The sequence below is a fragment of the Echiichthys vipera genome, assembly GCF_963691815.1.
Source record: "Echiichthys vipera genome assembly, chromosome: 14".
Taxonomy (NCBI): domain Eukaryota; kingdom Metazoa; phylum Chordata; class Actinopteri; order Perciformes; family Trachinidae; genus Echiichthys; species Echiichthys vipera.
In genome coordinates, this window is record NC_139839.1 from 4189012 (window position 1) to 4211568 (window position 22557).

Here is a 22557-nt window from a genome sequence, read left to right on the forward strand (position 1 = left end):
CCTGTGTCTCGCTCTCACCATCACTGGGATCTGATTGGTCGATATCCCCAGGTCAGAGGGTGCAGGCACTCGGCTGCTCTCCTGGACTCTCTTGCGCTTCCGTCGATTGGTGGAGGCGTCTGTTGCTACTGGAGACACAACAAGGTTTTTGTTTTATTTATTCTCTTAAGAACACACACCACACACACACACACACACCACACACACACACACACACACACACACACCTACCTGTGTTACAGGCCTGGCTGCAGATTTCCGCAAAAGGTCTGAGAGCGAAAGAGAAACACAGAAATAAACGATCCGTCACATTTAACAACACAAAAGTCTTTCACCACAGCTTCACTGCTCCCACGTCACTGTTTCACTTTATTCACACTGGAGGGAGATTTATCGTGTGACGTCTCAGAGGCTTTGATTTAAATCCAAATAAATAAATAAACCATATTCAGCTTAAGCACCGAGGAAGCTGACCCCCCCCCTACACACACACACACACACACACACCGCGCTGACGGCTGTAGGAACTCACTGTAGCTGGCTCTTGATGCTGAATGTTACTTTGTCTGCGGCCTGGAGGATCTTCTCCAGGCCCACGATGTCGTAGGTGTTGGGGTTTCGGAAGGGGATGTCGTCGGGGAGGCCGCAGACCTCCACGGACTCCGGGCTGCCGCGGATGAGCTTGTACGGCACCACGACGGAGCGGTCCAAGCCCAGAGCCTCACCTGGAACACACACACACAGCAGGGACAACGTGACCAGAGAGACACGCGGCGAGACGGAGAGGACGCGTTTCTGATCAGCTGCAAAGAGCTGAGAACGGGAGGACGGAAAACCACCTCAAAAAGATGCAAAATGACTAAAAACAGATGCAAAACCACCACAAAAAGATGCAAAATGACTACAAATAGATGCAAAACCACCACAAAAAGATGCAAAATGACTAAAAATAGATGCAAAACCTCCACAAAAAGATGCTAAATGACTAAAAACAGATGCAAAACCACCACAAAAAGATGCTAAATGACTAAAAATAGATGCAAAACCACCACAAAAAGATGCTAAATGACTAAAAATAGATGCAAAACCAGCACAAAAAGATGCTAAATGACTAAAAACAGATGCAAAACCACCACAAAAAGATGCTAAATGACTAAGAATAGATGCAGAACCAGCACAAAAAGATGCAAAATGAGTAAAAATAGATGCAAAACCAGCACAAAAAGATGCAAAATGAGTAAAAATAGATGCAAAACCACCACAAAAAGATGTAAAATGACTAAAAATAGATGCAAAACCAGCACAAAAAGATGCAAAATGACTAAAAACAGATGCAAAACCACCACTTTTACCGTATTTCTTGTTAAACAGCTCCTTGACTTGCTCTCGAAGCACCACTTTCTCCCCCATGCGGTTGATGTCGTCGTCGTCTGTCGGGGGAAGAGAATCAAGTTCTTGACAACGTTAAAAAAAGAAGTTCGTGATGAAGCGGCGACCTGAGAAACGCTGCTACTCACCACTGATGGAGGCGTAGGCCTTCTTCAGTAAAGTGACGCGTCGAGGTGCTGGTAAGAAAACATGAATAAGGGATTATTGGTAACATCACGCGGCACTTTAAATCGTTCTCTGTGCTGCTTTGTTGTGGTTGTTCACTCAGATGTGATTCTGTTCTCACCTGGTTTTGGAATGAGTCCTTGAAAAGGTCTGAAAGAACAAAATGAGACGAGCAGGTCACCCTAAAGTCCACACGACACAACCTTCATACTTTATCTTATATATCCGTGTTTGACGACAGAAGCACCTCTCTCTTCTCCTCCTCCTCCCTGTTGATTATTATAACCCTCATCGTCTGAACACTTGGATGACTCGGTGTTTCCAGTTCTGCATCTGTTCTGTTTTGCTTTTAAAGGGATTTCACGAGCGTTGCGCGGAGAAGCAACGGTCTCTCACAGCGCGTCGGTGCGCAGAGATGAGAGAGAGGACGCCGTCCGCCTCTACGGCCACGAATGAACCTCCTGGTTTTTGCTGCCGCTAAGTTTTGTGGAAGGCGAAGGCTTCGGCGAGCAGATTATCGGATTTTCCGCACTATAGGCGCACCACATTATAAGGCGCATAGAACAGACGCTACAGTGGAGGCTGGGGTTACGTTAAGGACCGCCTCTAAACTCATTGATGCTAAGTTAGCGTGCTAGCGCTGTTGCCTTCAGTGGAACAGTGATCGTACGGACACTTCTACTTGCTGCTCTCTGTTCAACAACCCACTGTTGGAGTTTGTCCTCCAGCTGCAGCCGTCTCGCTCTGTTCCCTCTAAACTCTGTTTAGTCTTCTTTACTCGGCGCAGGTCGTCTTGTTGCTTCCTCCACTTCGGCACCATTGATTGGTTCATGTTCAACCCTCTGGCTGCTGCTCTGTTCCCGTGTGCTACTGCGTGACTAATGGCCTTGAGTGTAAACTCTGCGTCGTAAGCGTGTCTCTTAACAGGAGCCATTTTGGGCTCTTTACACAAACACACACATGGAAATGAAACGGCACGCTTCACGCAGTCGTATATCTCAACATGCACCGCGCGTTACTTCTTCTACGGGGGAAAATAGAGTCGCCGGCTGCTCGCCGTAGTTGGAGACCTGTTGTGGCTCAATATTGGTCCATATATAAGGAACACCGGGTTATAAGGAGCACTGTCGGCTTTTGAGACATTCAAAGGTTTTTAGGTGCAACTTATAGTGCGGAGAATACGGTACTTTTATCGAGTCTCAGTACAGGGCAGCGTCACGGCAACAAGGGTGGAGAGATGACGACAGAGCGGGAACACTGAGGGCTGATCAGGAACATGCAGGAAAAGACAACAGCTGCTCACCGCAAAATAATGGCGCCTTTTCCGCGTATCACGTAAACAGGGCCTCACTCTGTTAAAGCCTATGCAGCGTGAATAGTGAACCGTTACTCGACGTCAACAACGAGACTCGGGTACTCGAGGAATGGTGCCGATCTCTAGTAGGTACGAAGGTAGAGAGAAACTCTGTATCTGGCCTCGCCCCGCGTCGTCTCGCCCACCGTCGCTTCTGCGTGCACCGGTGACCGACTGTTTGTTCTGTGTTCTAAGCAATAATATGATCGTGACAGGAAACAGCATCGCAGCTAAGGAGAGCTAGTTGAGCCACGGTGAGCTGATGTATCGCTGCCCCCCCCACCTGGTGATGGTGAAACTGATTTTGTCGGCGACCGCCAGGATCCTCTCCAGGTTCTGGGAGCCGAAGGTGCAGGGCTTCCTGAAGGGGATGCCGGGGGGGAGGCCTTCGATGATGACGGAGTCCGGGTTGTTCTTGATCCTCTTGTAAGGCACTTGGACGGGGTACTTGATGCCCAATGCCTCCCCATACTTCCTGTTGAACAGGTCTTGGACCTGCTCTCGCAGCGTGTTGGCCAGGTCGATCCTGGACAGTTTGGACTCCAGGCACTCTGGAGACAGGGACACAGAAGACGCTTTGAGATGTCAGCTTTTTGAACTGGGTTAAAAACAAACCAAGGGTCTTTTTCTGCAGTTTTCTTATTGTAACAACTAGAAATCGCTAACAGCCGGACGTGGCTAACAGTGATTAGCATGGGGCAGTACGGTGAAGGCATTCAAAGGTCTTTTTTAACCACTAATGCTGCTGAAAATAACAGCAAACCTCTGCAGCAGCATGAGAAGAGTCCCTACACACAAAACAAAGCGTCATCAGCGTAGAGAGTGAACCCAGAGTTTATTAAATGAGTGTTTTAAAGACTTACCTGTGGCGTTCTTCTTCAAGCACGCCCTGTTTGGGTTCTTTAGGTCAGAAGCTCTTCTAGGAATTGCAGCAGACACGGTGATCTATCTGCCTGAGCGCCTCACTCGGCGTCTCAGTGTCCAGATTCAAAATAAGTCACTGGTGTAACAGAGCGCGGCCATCGTACCGCAGCAGCCTATGAAACGTTTCTGGGTTGGAAGCTTTCATTTTTGTTTTTTGCAGCCGGTAAAGAAACAAACACCAACCGTTCCCTCTCCCTTCACTTCAAGTAGCAGGCTAGTCGTCTTTACCCGTGCCTGCACTAACATGTGCTGTGCGTCTTCCGGCAACACACGCCCCCTGACCCCTGACCCCTGACCTCTGAGATCTACGGTTTCGGTGTTGCAGGGAAAGATGCTGTCAGGGACTTGGACCACAACGTTTACATGTTCTGCTGGAATAAATCACCAATGGGCTCCTTCCTTTGGGATTGACTTTGCTAATCCACTGTAATGGACTTTACTATGAGAGGAGCTGGTACAGGGGCCAGTAGGTAAGTCTTTAAAACACTCTTTTAATAAACTCTGGCTTCACTCTCTACGCTGATGACGCTTTGTTGTGTGTGTAGGGACTCTTCTTATGCTGCTGCAGAGGTTTGCTGTTATTTTCAGCAGCATTAGTGGTTAAAAAAGACCTTTGAATGCCATCACCGTACTGCCCCGAGCTAACCACTGTTAGCCACGTCCGGCTGTTGGCGACTCTCCAGGACTTTGATGTATGTACGTGTCGTAAAAGACTGTGGGATGAAATTGCGCCTGAGTTACACTTTAACGCGACTGAGCCCATTTATGTTTGATCAGTAAACAGCATCAGGTGCGAGGGGTGAGTGGAGGCGGACCAGAGCGTACCTGAGAAACCGGGTCTCTTGGATAGCGCTGCAGTATCCTCTGTTAGTGGCGTGGCATCCTTGGCGTCCAGCTCTTTGGAACAAAAAGACATTTAAACTTTTGTTTTAGTCAACAAACGTTAAGGTGCTGCTCTTTGCTCGAGCAGCTGAGCCGAGTCTTTCTTTTTCCCTTAGAAGAGCGGTTTTAAAAATAGCCCGTGAGCTGGATTTAACCTCATCCTCCCGAGCGAGCGGTGGACGGAGCAAACAGCGTCTTAAAGCTGCATTATGAGCTGTTTCCAGATGGTGAATTATTCCGCACACACAGGTGCTACTTTATCTTCAGAGCGTTCAGTGTGACAGCGCGTGGAACGGGGACATCCTTTTAAATGCATAATGCCGGTTCAGCAGAGTGAAAAATGACTTTGAAGGTTAAGTATTACTGATCGGGATGACTCAGGCTTTAGATACAGTAGAGGCAATCGATCCGCAGCTCCTTGACCTCGGAGAAGAGATTATTTACACAAGTAATGGAGCAAAGAAACCCTTAAAAGAAAGCAAGCGACTGCAGTAACACACCGAAAGTTAAAGTTTCTTCTAGTCCAGCGGTGTCAAACTCAAATTCACAGTGGGTAAAATTTTAAAACTGGGACAAAGTTGAGGGGCCAAACTCAATATTTACAAAAAAACTGCAGAGTGCAAATGTGCATGTGTTCCCTTCTCTCCAGATGTGTACGTTTTTGTGGTGTTTTGCGTCTGTTTTAAGTCGTTTTGTCATGTTTTTGTGGAGTTTTCATCTGATTATAGACATTTGTTCACGTTTTTGTGGTGTTTTGCGCCTGTTTTTAGTCATTTTTTCACGTTTTTGTGGTGTTTTGCGCCTGTTTTTAGTCACTTTGTCACGTTTTTGTGGTGTTTTGCGTTTTTGCGTCCAGATTTGGCCCACGGGCCTGAGTTTGACACCCGTTTTAGTCAGACACGTTGGTTACAGGGTAAGGACGTCCTCTTACCTTTCCTCCTTCCAACTAACTTGTCTGACTAGAAGAAACTTTAACTTTCAAAATGGATAAAGAAGACGTTACAGAAGATGGTCACAAACTGCTGAACGTGACTATAACAACAGCCACAAACACTTCAGCGTGGCTGCTACTGCAACAGTTTGCACGATGTAGGGGCGCACTCACACTGTCCTTCCGCACCGCGCCAAAACAGGTTTTGCGGGTAAAGCCTAGTGCGTTTGACCAGTGTGAGTGCAACCGCTCCGCGCATAGCTGCGGCCAGCGGGCCGTCCACGGCCCGTTTGGGAGAGGTGGGCTTTAGTAAAGCACGTCTGCACGTGTGCGAGCACGAGTGTGCGCACGTGTACGAGCACGAGGCCTACGGCGGTTCTGAGGTCATTTCCTGTGCGCCTGTTGGGACGTAGAAAAAAGAAGGAGGGACCATGAGCGGACATTTCCAACAATGGCGGTGAAAGGTTCACGTTGGTGTGATGCGGAGGTGGAGTGTTTACTGCAGATTTGGTCGATGAAAAGATTCAAAAACAGTCGACAAGACGCACAAAAACTCCGAGGTCTACGGAAAGATCTGGAAACAAAGCCACGCATCGCCATGACGTCATCAATGCGTGTGACGTGTTAGGGCGTGATGACGTATAGGCAGCAAGAAGCATTCTCCGAGGCCCAGGTAGTGTGAGTACAAACGGGCCTGGAGGGGGGGACAAGGACCCTAAAGCACGGGGCACGGGACGGAGGCACAGTGGGAGGGCGCCCTTAATGACTAATGTAGGTACAATAATAAACATAATTACAGGATTACACATTCAGGGCCATGACACTCACAAAGAGGCTTCTTCCTTCTCACATTAACGCTCCTCAGAAGAAAAGCTGAGTGTGTGTAGGCGTGAACACCCTAACAGCACCTTCCTTTCTTGCTATAAAAGTGAGTTTACAGACATTATGGACACAAGTGTGAAGCGAACGTACCTGGATCACAGATGGGCATGGGAGGCATCTCTTGTTTGACTTGTTCAGTCAGAAGCTCCGGCCTGCGGACAAACACAACCATGACAGCGTTACAGTGCTGATCGGGCCCTCGCACCTCACTCGCCTCACGTCGGGAGAGACTTTAACAGGGCCTTCGCTGACCGGCAAAGTATTTACAAAGCAACAAATTAAACTATTGACTGAAGCATCAACAGGTGCATCGATGTGGCCGCCTGGAAAGAGTCTCAAATGGCCGTTCACTCGCCGTGTTTCCGTTACAGAAAAAAAAACCCAGAAGGATTTAGGAGACTCCAGAGGAGACGTAGCACCCTGAATGGGTTTGGATCGGCAGTGATCAGCTGATCAGTGACACAGCGGGGCGCCGTTCTTCCTCGAGAGAACTACAGAATAGCTGCAGTTTGATTTAAGGTGGTCCGTATGATTCACAACATCAACTTATGACCAAGTGACATGAAAGAAAACAGTCCACCTTAAAAACTCTGGACGCTGTAGAAGTGTTTAACAGACAGGCTCTGTGTGTGTGTGTGTGTGTGTGTGTGTGTGTGTATAAATGGGAGAGAGAGAGAGAGAGAGAGAGAGAGAGAGAGAGAGAGAGAGAGAGAGAGAGAGAGAGAGAGAGAGAGAGAGAGAGAGAGAGACAGGGAACATGCAGCAAATGGCCACAGGTTAGAATCAGACCCGTCCACTACAGCACTCATTTAACAAGCCCGTGCACAGATGCCCGTGCACAGATGCTCGTGCACAGATGCTCGTGCACAGATGCCCGTGCACAGATGCCCGTGCACAGATGCCCGTGCACAGATGCCCGTGCACGGATCATTATCCGCGCTGCGTTCTTCTTCACCACTGGATAAAAGCGTCTGCTCTACTTCACCGCGTTGTTGTGGCGTCTGTACTCCCACACGTCACATCCTGCTGAGAGCCACATCCAATCAGCATCGGGCTTCTCTCAGGGGAGAAAAACGGCTGCTCGGGCGACTGAGCGTGCAAATTAGGGGCGTTTGGGTGAGATAGACCCGCCTCAATCAGGGTGTTCGACCGTGATGCAAAGGCACCTTCTTCCTTGTCTAAATACCGTCCAAATGAAAATGAAGAAGTGCTAACAAAGATATATACAACGTGCGTCTCTCACCGTTTGATGACGAACTGGATCTGACCGCCGACAGCTAAGATCTTGCGCAGCTTGGCCGCTCCGAAGCAGTTGGGCCTCCGCAGGGAGATTCCCTCTGGCAGCCCCGTGACGTACAGGTCCTCTGGGTACATCTGGAACTTGGAGTAGGGCACCTTTGCTGGTTCAGGCAGGCCCAGAGCATCGGCTGAGGATAAAGAGGAGACGGCAAAAGCTCACCGGTTGCTAGTTCGCTAACACAATCATGTCTGAACAAGCAAATTACAAAAGGAAAAGCCGTCACGTAACTTTGCTGCACACTAATTCTTCATGGAGTTCATCCGCTCTCATCCTTCTCATCCGCCTCACACTTAACGGACTTAATTCTGATGCGTTCAATAATTCATAAAACTGTGGTGTGGTGTTTTGTGTCTGTTTTTAGTCGTTTTGTCATGTTTTTGTGGTGTTTTGCGTCTGTTTTTAGTCGTTTTGTCATGTTTTTGTGGTGTTTTGCGTCTGTTTTTAGTCGTTTTGTCATGTTTTTGTTGTGTTTTGTGTCTGTTTTTAGTCATTTTGTCATGTTTTTGTGGTGTTTTGCGTCTGTTTTTAGTCGTTTTGTCATGTTTTTGTGGTGTTTTGCGTCTGTTTTTAGTCATTTTGTCACGTTTTTGTGGTGTTTTGCGTCTGTTTTTAGTCGTTTTGTCATGTTTTTGTGGTGTTTTGCGTCTGTTTTTAGTCGTTTTGTCATGTTTTTGTGGTGTTTTGCGTCTGTTTTTAGTCGTTTTGTCATGTTTTTGTTGTGTTTTGTGTCTGTTTTTAGTCATTTTGTCATGTTTTTGTGGTGTTTTGCGTCTGTTTTTAGTCATTTTGTCATGTTTTTGTGGTGTTTTGCATCTGTTTTTAGTCGTTTTGTCATTTTTTTGTGGTGTTTTGTGTCTGTTTTTAGTCATTTTGTCATGTTATTGTAGTGTTTTGCGTCTGTTTTTAGTCGTTTTGTCATTTTTTTGTGGTGTTTTCATCTGTTTTTAGTCGTTTTGTCACGTTTTTGTGGTGTTTTCATCTGTTTTAAGTCATTTTGTCACGTTTTTGTGGTGTTTTGCGTCTGTTTTTAGTCGTTTTGTAACGTTTTCGTGGTGTTTTCATATGTTTTTAGTCATTTTGTCACGTTTTTGTGGTGTTTTCATCTGTTTTTAGTCATTTTGTCATGTTTTTGTGGTGTTTTGCGTCTGTTTTTAGTTGTTTTGTCACGTTTTTGTGGTGTTTTGTGTCTGTTTTTAGTCATTTTGTCATGTTTTTGTGGTGTTTTGCGTCTTTTTTTAGTCATTTTGTCACGTTTTTGTGGTGTTTTGTGTCTGTTTTTAGTCATTTTGTCATGTTTTTGTGGTGTTTTGTGTCTGTTTTTAGTCGTTTTGTCACGTTTTTGTGGTGTTTTGCGTCTGTTTTTAGTCGTTTTGTAATTTTTTTGTGGTGTTTTGTGTCTGTTTTTAGTCATTTTGTCATGTTTTTGTGGTGTTTTGCGTCTGTTTTTAGTCGTTTTGTCATGTTTTTGTGGTGTTTTGCGTCTGTTTTTAGTCATTTTGTCACGTTTTTGTGGTGTTTGCATCTGTTTTTAGTCATTTTGTCACGTTTTTGTGGTGTTTGCGTCTGTTTTTAGTAATTTTGTCTTGTTTTTGTGGTGTTTTGCGTCTGTTTTTAGTCATTTTTGTCATGTTTTTGTGGTGTTTTGCGTCTGTTTTTAGTCGTTTGGTCATGTTTTTGTGGTGTTTTGTGTCTGTTTTTAGTCATTTTGTCATGTTTTTGTGGTGTTTTGCGTCTGTTTTTAGTCGTTTTGTCACGTTTTTGTGGTGTTTTCATCTGTTTTTAGTCATTTTGTCATGTTTTTGTGGTGTTTTGCGTCTGTTTTTAGTTGTTTTGTCACGTTTTTGTGGTGTTTTGTGTCTGTTTTTAGTCATTTTGTCATGTTTTTGTGGTGTTTTGCGTCTTTTTTTAGTCATTTTGTCACGTTTTTGTGGTGTTTTGTGTCTGTTTTTAGTCATTTTGTCATGTTTTTGTGGTGTTTTGTGTCTGTTTTTAGTCGTTTTGTCACGTTTTTGTGGTGTTTTGCGTCTGTTTTTAGTCGTTTTGTAATTTTTTTGTGGTGTTTTGTGTCTGTTTTTAGTCATTTTGTCATGTTTTTGTGGTGTTTTGCGTCTGTTTTTAGTCGTTTTGTCACGTTTTTGTGGTGTTTTCATCTGTTTTTAGTCGTTTTGTCATGTTTTTGTGGTGTTTTGTGTCTGTTTTTAGTCGTTTTGTCATGTTTTTGTGGTGTTTTGTGTCTGTTTTTAGTCGTTTTGTCATGTTTTTGTGGTGTTTTGCGTCTGTTTTTAGTCATTTTGTCACGTTTCATCTTTCTTTACCAAAAAAAGAAAAAAGTCTGCAAATGTCTCATGTGTTCCTTCTCTCCAGATGTGTAACGTTGAACCTTTCCAGTGCAGGTCCTTGTTCTTGTCGTGGTGTTTCTTAAAACACTTAAAAGACTTAATTCTGATGCGTTCAATAATTTAAAAAACTTAAATGTTACAATATTAATATTTGAAAAGACTATAAAAGCTTGACTTCTCACTCGCCGGCAAAGGCATGTGGAGAAGATTAAAGTCTCCCTGCAAATTTAATTGGCTTGACAGAACTTCCACGTCCTCGTATGAATGAGGGGGGGGGGGGTGTCCCCGCTCCGTCGGCAGAGGAAGCTTACCGTACTTCATGCTGAAGAGGCTCTCCACTTGTCGCCGCAGCTGAAGAATCATTTCACCAATGTCCTCCACCAGACTCCCTGCTGAATGAGTCACAACATATGGAGAGCATTGATAGGAGTGATCATGTGAGGGCAGCTCGGTTAGTTGGAGTCGTCCCACCTGTGAACACCTCTACTTCTCCCCTCGCCAGCTTTATTTTGATGAATTCCACCTGCCCTACGCTGACCTGGTAACGACACACTGACTGCGTGGTGTATTAATCACCGGAGAGCGTAACAAATGGACACAGAAGAGAAGAATGGTAAAGGTGCAAAAGTGGGGCTAAAACCAACACGTCTTTTGGGATCTTCAAAGCAACTTCAGTCCAAAGCAACTGGACTTGGTTATTTGTCCAGGAAGATGTTTCACCTCTGATCCAAGAGGCTTCATCAGTTCATGTACGCATCTGACCAGGACCAGGACCAGGACCAGGACCAGGACCAGGACCAGGACCAGGACCAGGCTGGGACTGGACCGTCTTTTGGGATGGAGGTGACTAAGGGCTCCCTCACACTGTCCATCCGTACCGTGACCAAGCACGTTGCACGGCTAAAGTCTAGTTCCTTTGACCAGTGTGAGTGCAACCGTACCACGTCTAGGAGCAGCACGCTTGCCGTCCACGGCCCGTTTGGGAGAGGTGGGCTTTAGTAAAGCACGTTTGCACGTGTACGAGCACGAGCGTGCGCACGTGTACGAGAAAAGAAGGAGGGACCATGCGCGGACATTTCAAACAATGGCGGCGAAAGGTTCACGTTGGTGTGATGCGGAGGTGGAGTGTTTACTGCAGATTTGGTTGATGAAAAGATTCAAAAACAGTCGACAAGACGCACAAAAACTCCGAGGTCTACGGAAAGATCTGGAAACAAAGCCACGCATCGCCATGACGTCATCAATGCGTGTGACGTGTTACGGCGTGATGACGTATAGGCAGCAAGAAGCATTCTCCGAGGCCCAGGTAGTGTGAGTACAAACGGGCCTGGAGGGGGGGACAAGGACCCTAAAGCACGGGGCACGAGACGGAGGCACAGTGGGATGGCGCCCTAAGATGAGATGTAAGGATGCTTTGCTATAGTGAAGGTTCTGGGTGGTGGATCTGTAGGTGCGCTGTGTCTCTCCACCAACATCATCTCCTGCTCACAGTGATAGAAAAAGGCAAACTGCGGTGAATGAGTCGGTACCTTCAGAGGATCTTCTGTTGCTCTGGGAGGCGGCGCTGGGCGACACCGCTTCAGCTGCGAGATGAAAGAACAACATGAGGAGAGGAAACGTAATCACAGAACAAAGAATTCAAACGGGGGATTTATTATTCAGAAAGAGTCAGAGGACGTGAACGGCCGAGGTTTGACTAAAGCAGCCGCAGCACTTCTTCACTACATTTGTAAAAGTCCAGCTGTTGTAAATATGCAGGGGTTCAACACAATAACAGGAGAGAGTCACAATTTACAGCTGCAATAATCCAATATTATCACTTCAGTGGGATTTAAGAGGACTGTTTCATTATAATTCAGGCTGATAGTGATTAAAAACTGCCTACATCTGCTGTAAGTGTGATATACAGCGTGAGACAATATCAATACTGTGATATTCATTACAGCCATACCTCATATTCCTGGTACTATTATTATTAATGTAAGAATTAAACATATTATAGTCGATGCAACATCTTCCCCCTCCGTTGTACGTATTCTACAGCTGCAACTAATGATATTTTTCTTTATTGATGAACAGTTTTCTCTCTAAAATGTCACAAAATAGTGAAAAAAATGCCCGTCCCTCGTCTCAGAGTCAAAGGTGACGTCTTTAAATGTCTTGTTTTTTCCAAGACTCCCAAAAAGATTCAGTTTATGATGTGAAACGAAATGAAAAGCATGAAATCTCCACATCTGAGAGGCTGTAAAAACAGAAGTTTGTGCCGTATTTGCATGAAATAGCAAATTAACGACTAATGATCAAAAACATTTTAATCGATTGGTCGACGAATCTTTGCAGCTCATACGTGTTCATGAGCTGGAAAGATGATGTGTGTGTGACTCTTATGTCAACAACAGAAACATCCCACCGATGTCAGAGTCTAAGGGCGCACTCCCACTGTTCCTCCGTACCGTGCCCGAGCACGTTTCACGGCTAAAGTCTGGTTCCTTTGACCAGTGTGAGTGCAACCGCACCGCGTCTAGGAGCGGCACGCTTGCCGTCCACGGCCCGTTTGGGAGAGGTGGGCTTTTGTAAAGCACGTTTGCACGTGTACGAGCACGAGCGTGCGCACGTGTACGAGCACGAGCGTGCGCACGTGTACGAGCACGAGGCCTACGGCGGCTCTGAGGTCATTTCCTGTGCGCCTGTTGGGACGTAGAAAAAAGAAGGAGGGACCATGCGCGGACATTTCAAACAATGACGGTGAAAGGTTCACGTTGGTGTGATGCGGAGGTGGAGTGTTTACTGCAGATTTGGTCGATGAAAAGATTCAAAAACAGTCGACAAGACGCACAAAAACTCCGAGGTCTACGGAAAGATCTGGAAACAAAGCCACGCATCGCCATGACGTCATCAATGCGTGTGACGTGTTACGGCGTGATGACGTATAGGCAGCAAGAAGCATTCTCCGAGGCCCAGGTAGTGTGAGTACAAACGGGCCTGGAGGGGGGGACAAGGACCCTAAAGCACGGGGCACGGCACGGAGGCACAGTGGGAGGGCGCCCTAAGCTGCTGAGATCAGATCAAATTGAAACATGAACTGTCATAAAGTGCGACAGTGGACGTTTGATCGATTTCTGATAAACATCTTATTGTAAAATCCTTTAACTGAAGTAGCAAATCATTCTAAACGGGACGTCTGCTGCACTTACCTCCATGTTCTTTCCTTTAGGGGTCATTTGTGAAAGAAAAGAAAACTTAAACAAAGCACAATCAAATCAAATCAAATCAACAAAATAAAACAAAACACCTCCTGAAAGCACTTTATGCTCAGACACTGAGTAGACTCTTCATCCTCTGTAGCGTTGTTACAGCCCCACGTACGACGACATCGCCTCATTAAGATGTTAAATCCATTTATATTTGCATAAATGGTCCCAATGGTCATCCTCTGACCATTATTGGGTGCTTCTTTTGCAGCTTAAAAAGGGCCAATTCACCAAAACCAGAGCAAAGATGTCACGCTACAGTTTTGTTTGTGGTGTTCACAGAACTCTACGTCAAAACCTGGACCCATAAAAGCAAAAGTGTCGACTTGGCTGGATACCAGAGGAGCTGAACAAACCCTTTAAGGTGAAAAATGAACAAATAAATCACTGCGACACTCTAGAGAGAGAGAGCAGTCTACTCAGATGTCTTGGCGACCTTAACTCTGGTCACCTGCGTTTGAAGGGCGAGCACTTCCGTGTCAGGTGGAAGCGGGTTTGGGAGAACTGGAAGGATCTTTGAGGAGCAGTTTTGTCTCTAACACATTGACTCTCTATCTCTAATCACTGTGGGCAGCAGGACTACAGGACAACGTGACTCAACATCTGGAAATGGGCACCATGCGTCAGTCTTCGCACGACTACGTTTTCATTCTGAAACAGCCTTTCAAAATAAAATGAGCTAGCTCCGTAGCAGAAATAATCCAGCCTCGTGGGAACGTCCTAATATCGCAAGCTCCACAGTGTTTTACTCTCAGATCAGTCCGGTAACGTGCGGAGGAGGAAATTTGGAGAAGTTTGAGCAGTTTGAACCAATCAGCGTTGGTTTCTTTGGTGGATTGAAGTGAAACAGAAGAGACTGTTGAGTGTGAACAACATGGAGGCTTCCACGGATGAGATGAGCAGCTATGGAGCAAGCTGCTCACTAACTCTCTGTTCTCTGGATCCTTCTGTTGAATATGGACCGGGCTCCTGAAATTGGGCCTTTGATCCGTAAATTCACGTTAAACACAAAGGGAAAATCTCCTTTACCCACATGTTGTTTCCTTTCTGAGCTTTGCCTCCACGCTGTTAGCACGTCACACGCTTCACTCATCTGATTGGTTGGTTTGGCCCGTATGTTGGTGACAGACAGATGGTTTATCCAATCAGGAACCAGGATTTTCACCCCTTCACAAAGATCTTTAAACCAGAGTTCACATGGATCTGCTGAGACCATGAGATTCAATCTGTCCCGCGGAGTCGGGTTAATAATAATCTGCGTCCATATTAACAAACCCATCCATCCATCCATTCATCCATCCATCCATCCATCCATCCATCCATCCATCCATCCATCCATCCATCCATCCATCCATCCATCCATCCATCCATCCATCGCCGGAGGACTAAACACAACCAGAGCTTTCACACTAAAACAGGCTCAGCAGCGTTTACACGCGGAAACGTTTGAGGGGTTGTGCAACAGCGGAGTAGTGCGGAGTACCGCAGGTGTAAACGTATCTAAAGGCTTGAGTTTTTAAACAGAAACACAGTCGTGTGGATGTGGCCGTACAGTCCAACAGCTGCAGCTGAGACATGGTGCCTTTCACAGATGAGAGCTAGTGTTTGAAAGACTGGGAGAAGAGAAGAGCTACGGGGAGGCCAGAGGTGGGGGAGTGGGGGTTCTTCAGGTTGGGGTTGTGGCTACTAGTGTCTGGGGAGGTTTGGTCACGGGGGGAAGTGGGAGAGTGGAAGAGAAAAGTGTTTTTCATACGTGTGGCGGCTTATTTAGCTCCCTAACAAACAGCCGACAGAGCGTGGTGGGGCGGAGGCAGTGGTGCGACAGGCGGCACCACGGTGGCTGTGAGGGCTGTGGGTGGAGCTGGCGTTCCAGGGGCTGCGGTGAGAAGGAGGGAGATGAAATGGAGGTGGTGGGCAGGCAGTGAGGTTACCTGTGTGGTTTTCCCCCTGGTGATGGGGAGCAGGGGGAGCAGAGGGAGCAGGGGGGGCGGAGGGCGAGGCTGTGGCTGGACACGCGGCGGCTGCGACCGGCTCGGCCACAGACTCGCTGGGCTCCTCCACGCTAGCACCAGCGTCTGGGGAAACACAAACTTTTCACAAACTTTATATGCATTAGAAACAGGAAATATCTGGCCAATGAGATTTCCTGGTTTTAGCTTGTAAACATGTAATAGAACGCATCCCTTTTTAAGATTTCAGGAAGAAAGTTTCCCTGTCGTACATTGGCCGAACCAACCAACTGGTCCTCATCAGAAATGTTAACAGGAATCCGTCTGTTCGGTCTGATGCAACACCCTTTCAAAATAAGACTTCCGGGTCCAAACGCTCCAGTGAAATAAAACAGACACAACGGCCGAACATGTCAGCAATTCCGATCACCTGGATAGAGAACGTTTCATCGATAAGAAAGAGGCAAAATGACAATTACGCTGTTTTTTAAACACTCAGATTTCTACAGACTAGACTACAGCGTTATATGAGGCTTGGACCCGGATCTTATTTTGAAAGGGTGTTACGTAGCGCCTTAACAGCCGGGTAAAATGGACATTTTTGGGGTAATTTAACTGATCGTGCACTGTGTTTTCTTCCGTCACACGCACAGATTATCAGCGTACTACAGCCGGCCACATTACTGGATCTGACCCCACAGACTTCATCCAGTCAGGTCAGTTTGGATGGTATCACTGGGTTAATACAGTTTTTCAATGATATTTAAGTTAACGAGCAAATACTACATCAAAATGTGTTTATGTAGAAATGCATTAAAGTTCTGCTCACAAACAGATGGGGTCGAAAATGTAAGTATGTGAGCAGGTAAATAAGTATAAATTACCCCTAGAGTTGTCGCGTGCGTGACACAACGTGACGAAGCCAACGCAAACAATGTGCTCTACAATACAATAGAGTATAAAACGATATGACGGTGAGCTGAAAGTGGCACAGCCTCTTCTCTTTGCCCTGGTGACGGACTGACGGACTGAGGGTTGAACTGAACAACAACCAGGATTAATAGGTTTTGGTCTTAATTTTACATTCATCTTCAACCTCTTGTCCCTGTCGGCTGGAGCTGATCCCAGTTGACATCAGGCGTGAGGCGGGGTCCACTATCACAGGACACATAGAGACGAACAGAGACAGACAACCATTCACACCTACGGGTGATTTAGAGTCATCAATGAACCGAACACCTGCACGTCTTTGGACTGTGGGAGGAAACCGGAGAACCCGGAGAAAACCCACGCAGACACGGAGAGAACATGCAAACTCCACACAGGAAGGCCCCAGCCGGGATGCAAACCAGTGCTTACCACCATACCACCGTGTAACCCCTCTAATTTTTACAACTGAAATAAAAAAATTTCCCTATCAGTTGAAATGAGAACAGAACCCTGAATCTAAGTCAGGGTCTGGCAATTCCGGTCCTGGGGGGGCCACTGTCCTGCATGTTTTAGGTTCCTCCCTACCCTAACACACCTGAGTCTAACACACCTGAGTCTAACAATGATCAAACTGTGTCGAGCTTCAGCTGCTTGATAACGAGCACATCATTAGACTCAGGTGTGTTAGAGCAGAGAGAAACCTAAAACATGCAGGACAGTGGCTCCAGGACCAGAATCACTTAGATTCAGGGGTATCATTGTCGCCTCACAGCGAGAGGGTTCCTGGTTCGAATCCCGGCTGGGGCCCTTCTGTGTGGAGTTTGCATGTTGTCCCCGTGTCTGCGTGGGTTTTCTCCGGGTTCTCCGGTTTCCTCCCACAGTCCAAAGACGTGCAGGTGTTCGGTTCATTGATGAATCTAAATCACCCGTAGGTGTGAATGGTTGTCTGTCTCTGTTCGTCTCTATGTGTCCTGTGATAGACTGGCGTCCTGTCCAGGGTGGACCCCGCCTCACGCCCGATGTCAGCTGGGATCGGCTCCAGCCCCCCACGACCCCGACAGGGACAAGAGGCTGAAGATGAATGAATGAATGAATCTAAGTGAAGCATTCTGCACACTCACCTGGCACTGTGACTTGAATGATTTCCCCATCTGGAGGCTCCGTTTTAATCCTTTTCAGAGGGATGCAGTCTCCTGACGGACCTGCAGGGATCCAACGGTCCCATCAGTGTTTTAAAGCCATGTTAAACAGATCTAAGTAGGTGCTACAGTGTTTTCAACAGACTGAAACTGCTCAAAATGATGGGAATTGTTCTGAGGATTGAATCTTTTGTTTTTTTCAGACAACAAAACAATCTCAGCGAAAGGTCTGAATAATGCAGAAATGCTTTTACTGACACATACCTGCTTCACAGTCCGCCAGGAGTCCGCCAGGGGACTCACGCATGCACTTGCTGATCTGTGGGATTCAATGAAACACACTCAGGTGACTAAAGTTCATGATTCATTACAAATACAGAAGCAGCTTTGTGGTGGGATGGGCCCAACAACGGCTGCTTACTGTGTAGGGACATTTAAGATGAATGAGTGCAGATTAGATTTAAATTGAGTTTATTTACAGTTTATATCAAGATATGAATTAAAGAATCATCCCAGGGTCTTTTTCCACACTTACGTTCATCAAATAAGCCATTGAGACAGTTTTTTTCATGTAACAACTATTAACGGAGAAATCCAGGAGAGTCGCTAACAGTCGGACGTGGCTAACAGTGATTAGCTCGGGGCAGCATGGTGAAGGCATTCAAAGGTCTTTTTTAACCACTAATGCTGCTGAAAATAACAGCAAACCTCTGCAGCAGCATGAGAAGAGTCCCTACACACACAACAAAGCGTCATCAGCGTAGAGAGTGAAGCCAGAGTTTATTAAAAGAGTGTTTTAAAGACTTACCTACTGGCCCCTGTACCAGCTCCTCTCATAGTAAAGTCCATTACAGTGGATTACCAAAGTCAATCCCAAAGGAAGGAGCCCATTGGTGCTTTGTTTTGTGTGTAGGGTCATGTAGATTAAAGTGCCACCATCTGAACAGAGTCTCCGGGGTTCATGCTTGTGTGTGGGCTGGGCTCTGACCTGCTGCTGTGAGGATTGCTGACCAGTTCGGCGGCTGCAGCGGTGGCGTTGATGGGCGGGATGCACAGATTGTCAAGAAAAGCGTCTTCCGGCATGGAGCCCAGGTCGTGCTTCCCCTCCTCCCTCGCAATTTTGCCGGCAGCTTCAACAAACGTGACACAGAGAGGATGAAAAAAACACTGCGTCCCATTAGCAGAGAACATCTGCAGGGTGTAAATATATAAATAAAGACTCGACAAAGAACAGGTTTTCTTTTAGACGGTAACAGGAATTCATTTTAACGATTCTGACAAACATTACACGGCTAAGCGTCCGGCTCACGTTCTGCACCGGGATCCTACCAGAACCATTACATTTAAGCTGAAGTTCCCTTTGAAAAGATGGAGATCATTTTTCATTTTAATGAAAATGCAGGCTACACCCGGGCAGTGAGCCAAAGTAGCTCTTATTCTGTCTCATAAGACTATTAATTTCAGCTAGGTGTACATTAGAAATGACAACTAAAGGATATTGCCTGCGATATAGACACAAGCGTATGCAAATTACGTGATGAATTTAGCCGGTGAAAGCACAAAGGCATTACATTCAGTCACTATAATGACAAATTAACTCCTCTCCTCGCAGTTAGATGCCGTCGATTTTGCACAAAAGAGACTTTGTGGTGTTTTATTATTGAAGCAAAAACAAAAGGAATCACACTCTTACCAGTGAAGATCCTTTCGTCAAACATTCTGCAATAAAGAAAGAGACAAAGAGGCCTTTAGTCACCAAGTTCAAACACTTTACATGTGGAGGAACACGTCATTAACAGCATTTAAACACAGTAACTGCTCATTGAACCACCAGTCGAGTAAATGAGTCACTCCTCTGTTATCGTGGGTGTGAACGACACCTCTGGAGCGCTTACTCTCCTTCTGTCTGCCGCCGAGACGTCGCTCTCCCGCTGCGATCGTATCTCATCTTCAGACACAACTGTTTCCACACGGTCCTTCTTGTTCGCACCGATGTGTGAAACGTTCCTGAGTTGAGCAGCTGGTGCAGAAGAGAACTGTTTATGGATACTTTCCTCTGTAATGACTCTGATTTATTAAAGCCAGGTGACCTCGTTATGTATCGGGGTCGTTGCTGAACAAGACTAATTGTCGGCATCCGCTGCACGAAGCTCATGACACTACAGAACAACACATATTAGTCGTGTATCTTTAGGCCGCACTCCCACTGTGCCTCCGTCCCGTGCCCCGTGCTTTAGGGTCCTTGCCCCCCCCTCCAGGCCCGTTTGTACTCACACTACCTGGGCCTCGGAGAATGCTTCTTGCTGCCTATACGTCATCACGCCGTAACACGTCACACGCATTGATGACGTCATGGCGATGCGTGGCTTTGTTTCCAGATCTTTCCGTAGACCTCAGAGTTTTTGTGCGTCTTGTCGACTGTTTTTGAATCTTTTCATCGACCAAATCTGCAGTAAACACTCCACCTCCGCATCACACCAACGTGAACCTTTCACCGCCATTGTTTGAAATGTCCGCGCATGGTCCCTCCTTCTTTTTTCTACGTCCCAACAGGCGCACAGGAAATGACCTCAGAGCCGCCGTAGGCCTCGTGCTCGTACACGTGCACACGCTCGTGCTCGTACATGTGCAAACGTGCTTTACTAAAGCCCACCTCTCCCAAATGGTCCGTGGACGGCATGCCGCTCCTAGACGTGGTACGGTTGCACTCACACTGGTCAAAGGAACCAGACTTTAGCCGTGAAACGTGTTTGGGCACGGTACGGAGGGACAGTGGGAGTGCGCCCTTAGACTTTGACATCTGTGGGATGTTTCTGTTGTTGACAAAAGAGTCAAACCTAATCATCGGTCCACTAACTTTTTTATACTCATGAATAATTAGGGGCGCGGCCTCTTGAGTGACAGCTAGCCTCTGGCCCTCACTTCTCCTCGGAGGTAAACGTCAGCTAGATGGACGTACGCCCCTCCCCCCAACGTCACATACATGCCCTTTTTTGGTCAGAGGAAATGAGGCGGAGTCAAAGTCTGACAAGATGGCGATGATTGGATCAAGTTGAGAGAACGGCCCTCATCGGAGATGCTACGTCTGTTGTTATACAGTCTATGGTTCGCTCGTATGCGGTAAAACTGAGTTGTTGATGGGACAGAGGACTGTGAGGCAGCGGAGGGGCTGCTGCTTTTCACTCAAGCAGATCTGTTTCCTCAGGAGAAACCTGCTCACTTCCCAATAAACAGACTATATGCAACACCTTTCCCCTTCAGCCTCACGTTGGGGCGTCTAAAGTGGAGTTGGACACACCCTTAATGCACGTTAGACCATGTGCTGTAAAACGTCTGTACAGTGGCCATGTTAGGAAAAGTCAGAGCTGACAAACTAATGCTTAACGTTAGCATCCTGATGTGTTAACGTTAAAGGACACAACTGGTGGTATTCTATATTTTTCTTGATGTCAGCGAATCCCATGAGAAGACCCAAAGACAGAACGGATCCCATTAAAAAGATGTTTATCCACAGCCTGGTGTCTCGTATTCCTCTGTCACACAGCTCCATTGTTCAAAACTGAACACATCATTGAGCCTCACTGGGTGACACGTTCTTTCATTATGACAAACAAGGGCGCTGTAGTTTGTTTCAAGTCAATCCCACATACACCGCCCACCTGCTGTGAGTCCTCTCCAGAGCCCCAAATGTGGATTAATGTGCTGCTGAAAATAGTCCCGCACAAATCTGCTGTTTACTCATGTTACAGGAAATGACTGAGCCCCTTTAAAGTGGAAACTACACATTTGTGAGCTGTTTTCAAAGAATGTTTTCATTAGTAATTCATTTGTCCAACATTTTCCCAATGAGTTAATTCGTTGTTTGGTCTTTAAAGTGGGGAAAAATGGAGATCAGTGTTTCCAAAATCATAAGATGACATCCTCATATGTTATCCTAAAGCAGGGGTGTCAAACTCGTTTTAGTCCAGGGGCCACAACAGCCCAGTTTGATCTTAAGGGCGCACTCCCACTGTTCCTCCGTACCGTGCCCCGTGCTTTAGGGTCCTTGTCCCCCCCTCCAGGCCCGTTTGTACTCACACTACCTGGGCCTCGGAGAATGCTTCTTGCTGCCTATACGTCATCACGCCGTAACACGTCACACGCATTGACGACGTCATGGCGATGCGTGGCTTTGTTTTCCAGATCTTTCCGTAGACCTCGGAGTTTTTGTGCGTCTTGTCGACTGTTTTTGAATCTTTTCATCGACCAAATCTGCAGTAAACACTCCACCTCCGCATCACACCAACGTGAACCTTTCACCGCCATTGTTTGAAATGTCCGCGCATGGTCCCTCCTTCTTTTTTCTACGTCCCAACAGGCGCACAGGAAATGACCTCAGAACCGCCGTAGGCCTCGTGCTCGTACAAGTGCGCACGCTCGTGCTTGTACATGTGCAAAAGCGCTCTACAAAGGCCCAACTCTCTCAGACGGCCAGCTGGCAGCAGCTATGCGCGGAGTGGTTGCACTCACACTGGTCAAACGCACTAGGCTGTAGCTGAAAAACCTGTTTTAGCACGGTGCGGAAGGACAGTGTGAGTGCGCCCTTAAGTGGGCCGGGCCGGTGAAGTCACAGCAGAACCCCAAATAACAACAACCTAGAACTTTTCTTTTTGTTTTAGTGCGACTACTGTCTTTATACAAAACATCATGAAGCCTCTTATAATCCTAAAATTATAAAATCTGGATTTAATTTGAAGTTTAAGTTAAAATTCAAATTGAGTTTGGGCCCAAAACTGCTGCCGTGGTTCGGGCTGGAGTCGGGTTTGGACAGCGGGTTCCTGCAGGGTCAGGCCTGATTTTGGGATCATAGCTCTGGCGTGCTTATTATTGGTGTCTGCACCGAGAACACCGTCACATGGCCGATGTTAGCCGACCAAAGGTGACGTTAGGGTTGGGCATGGCAACCACCTGGTTAGGATCGATCAGAGGCCGTGGTTTGGTTCAGTGCGTCCATCCTCATGAAGAAGACGACCTGACAGCAGAAGAACTCTGGCAGCTCCAGCACCTTTATTGAAAAGTTGCAGTTCAGTTGCTAATTTTCAAACTTTGCCGCCTCACAGCTAGAAGGTTCCAGGTTCGAATC

The 22557-nt window shown here is 46.7% G+C and overlaps 1 protein-coding gene across 1 annotated transcript in view; it reads right to left on the minus strand.

Annotated features, from left to right (window-relative positions):
• The window catches only part of gtf2ird1 (GTF2I repeat domain containing 1), a 46699-nt gene that overhangs the window by 1872 nt on the left and 22270 nt on the right, over nucleotides 1–22557 (minus strand). Inside the window, exons 10-26 of the mRNA XM_083926814.1 lie at nucleotides 19129–19154; nucleotides 18424–18565; nucleotides 17696–17754; nucleotides 17418–17498; nucleotides 15349–15507; nucleotides 11696–11749; nucleotides 10478–10558; nucleotides 7771–7954; nucleotides 6618–6679; nucleotides 4658–4729; nucleotides 3192–3459; nucleotides 1676–1704; nucleotides 1518–1565; nucleotides 1353–1430; nucleotides 533–725; nucleotides 232–269; nucleotides 19–128 (exon numbers count right to left, since the gene is read on the minus strand). Coding sequence (XP_083782940.1) covers nucleotides 19–128; nucleotides 232–269; nucleotides 533–725; nucleotides 1353–1430; nucleotides 1518–1565; nucleotides 1676–1704; nucleotides 3192–3459; nucleotides 4658–4729; nucleotides 6618–6679; nucleotides 7771–7954; nucleotides 10478–10558; nucleotides 11696–11749; nucleotides 15349–15507; nucleotides 17418–17498; nucleotides 17696–17754; nucleotides 18424–18565; nucleotides 19129–19154 — 1684 coding nt within the window. The remainder of the gene's footprint in view (nucleotides 1–18; nucleotides 129–231; nucleotides 270–532; nucleotides 726–1352; nucleotides 1431–1517; nucleotides 1566–1675; nucleotides 1705–3191; nucleotides 3460–4657; nucleotides 4730–6617; nucleotides 6680–7770; nucleotides 7955–10477; nucleotides 10559–11695; nucleotides 11750–15348; nucleotides 15508–17417; nucleotides 17499–17695; nucleotides 17755–18423; nucleotides 18566–19128; nucleotides 19155–22557) is intronic.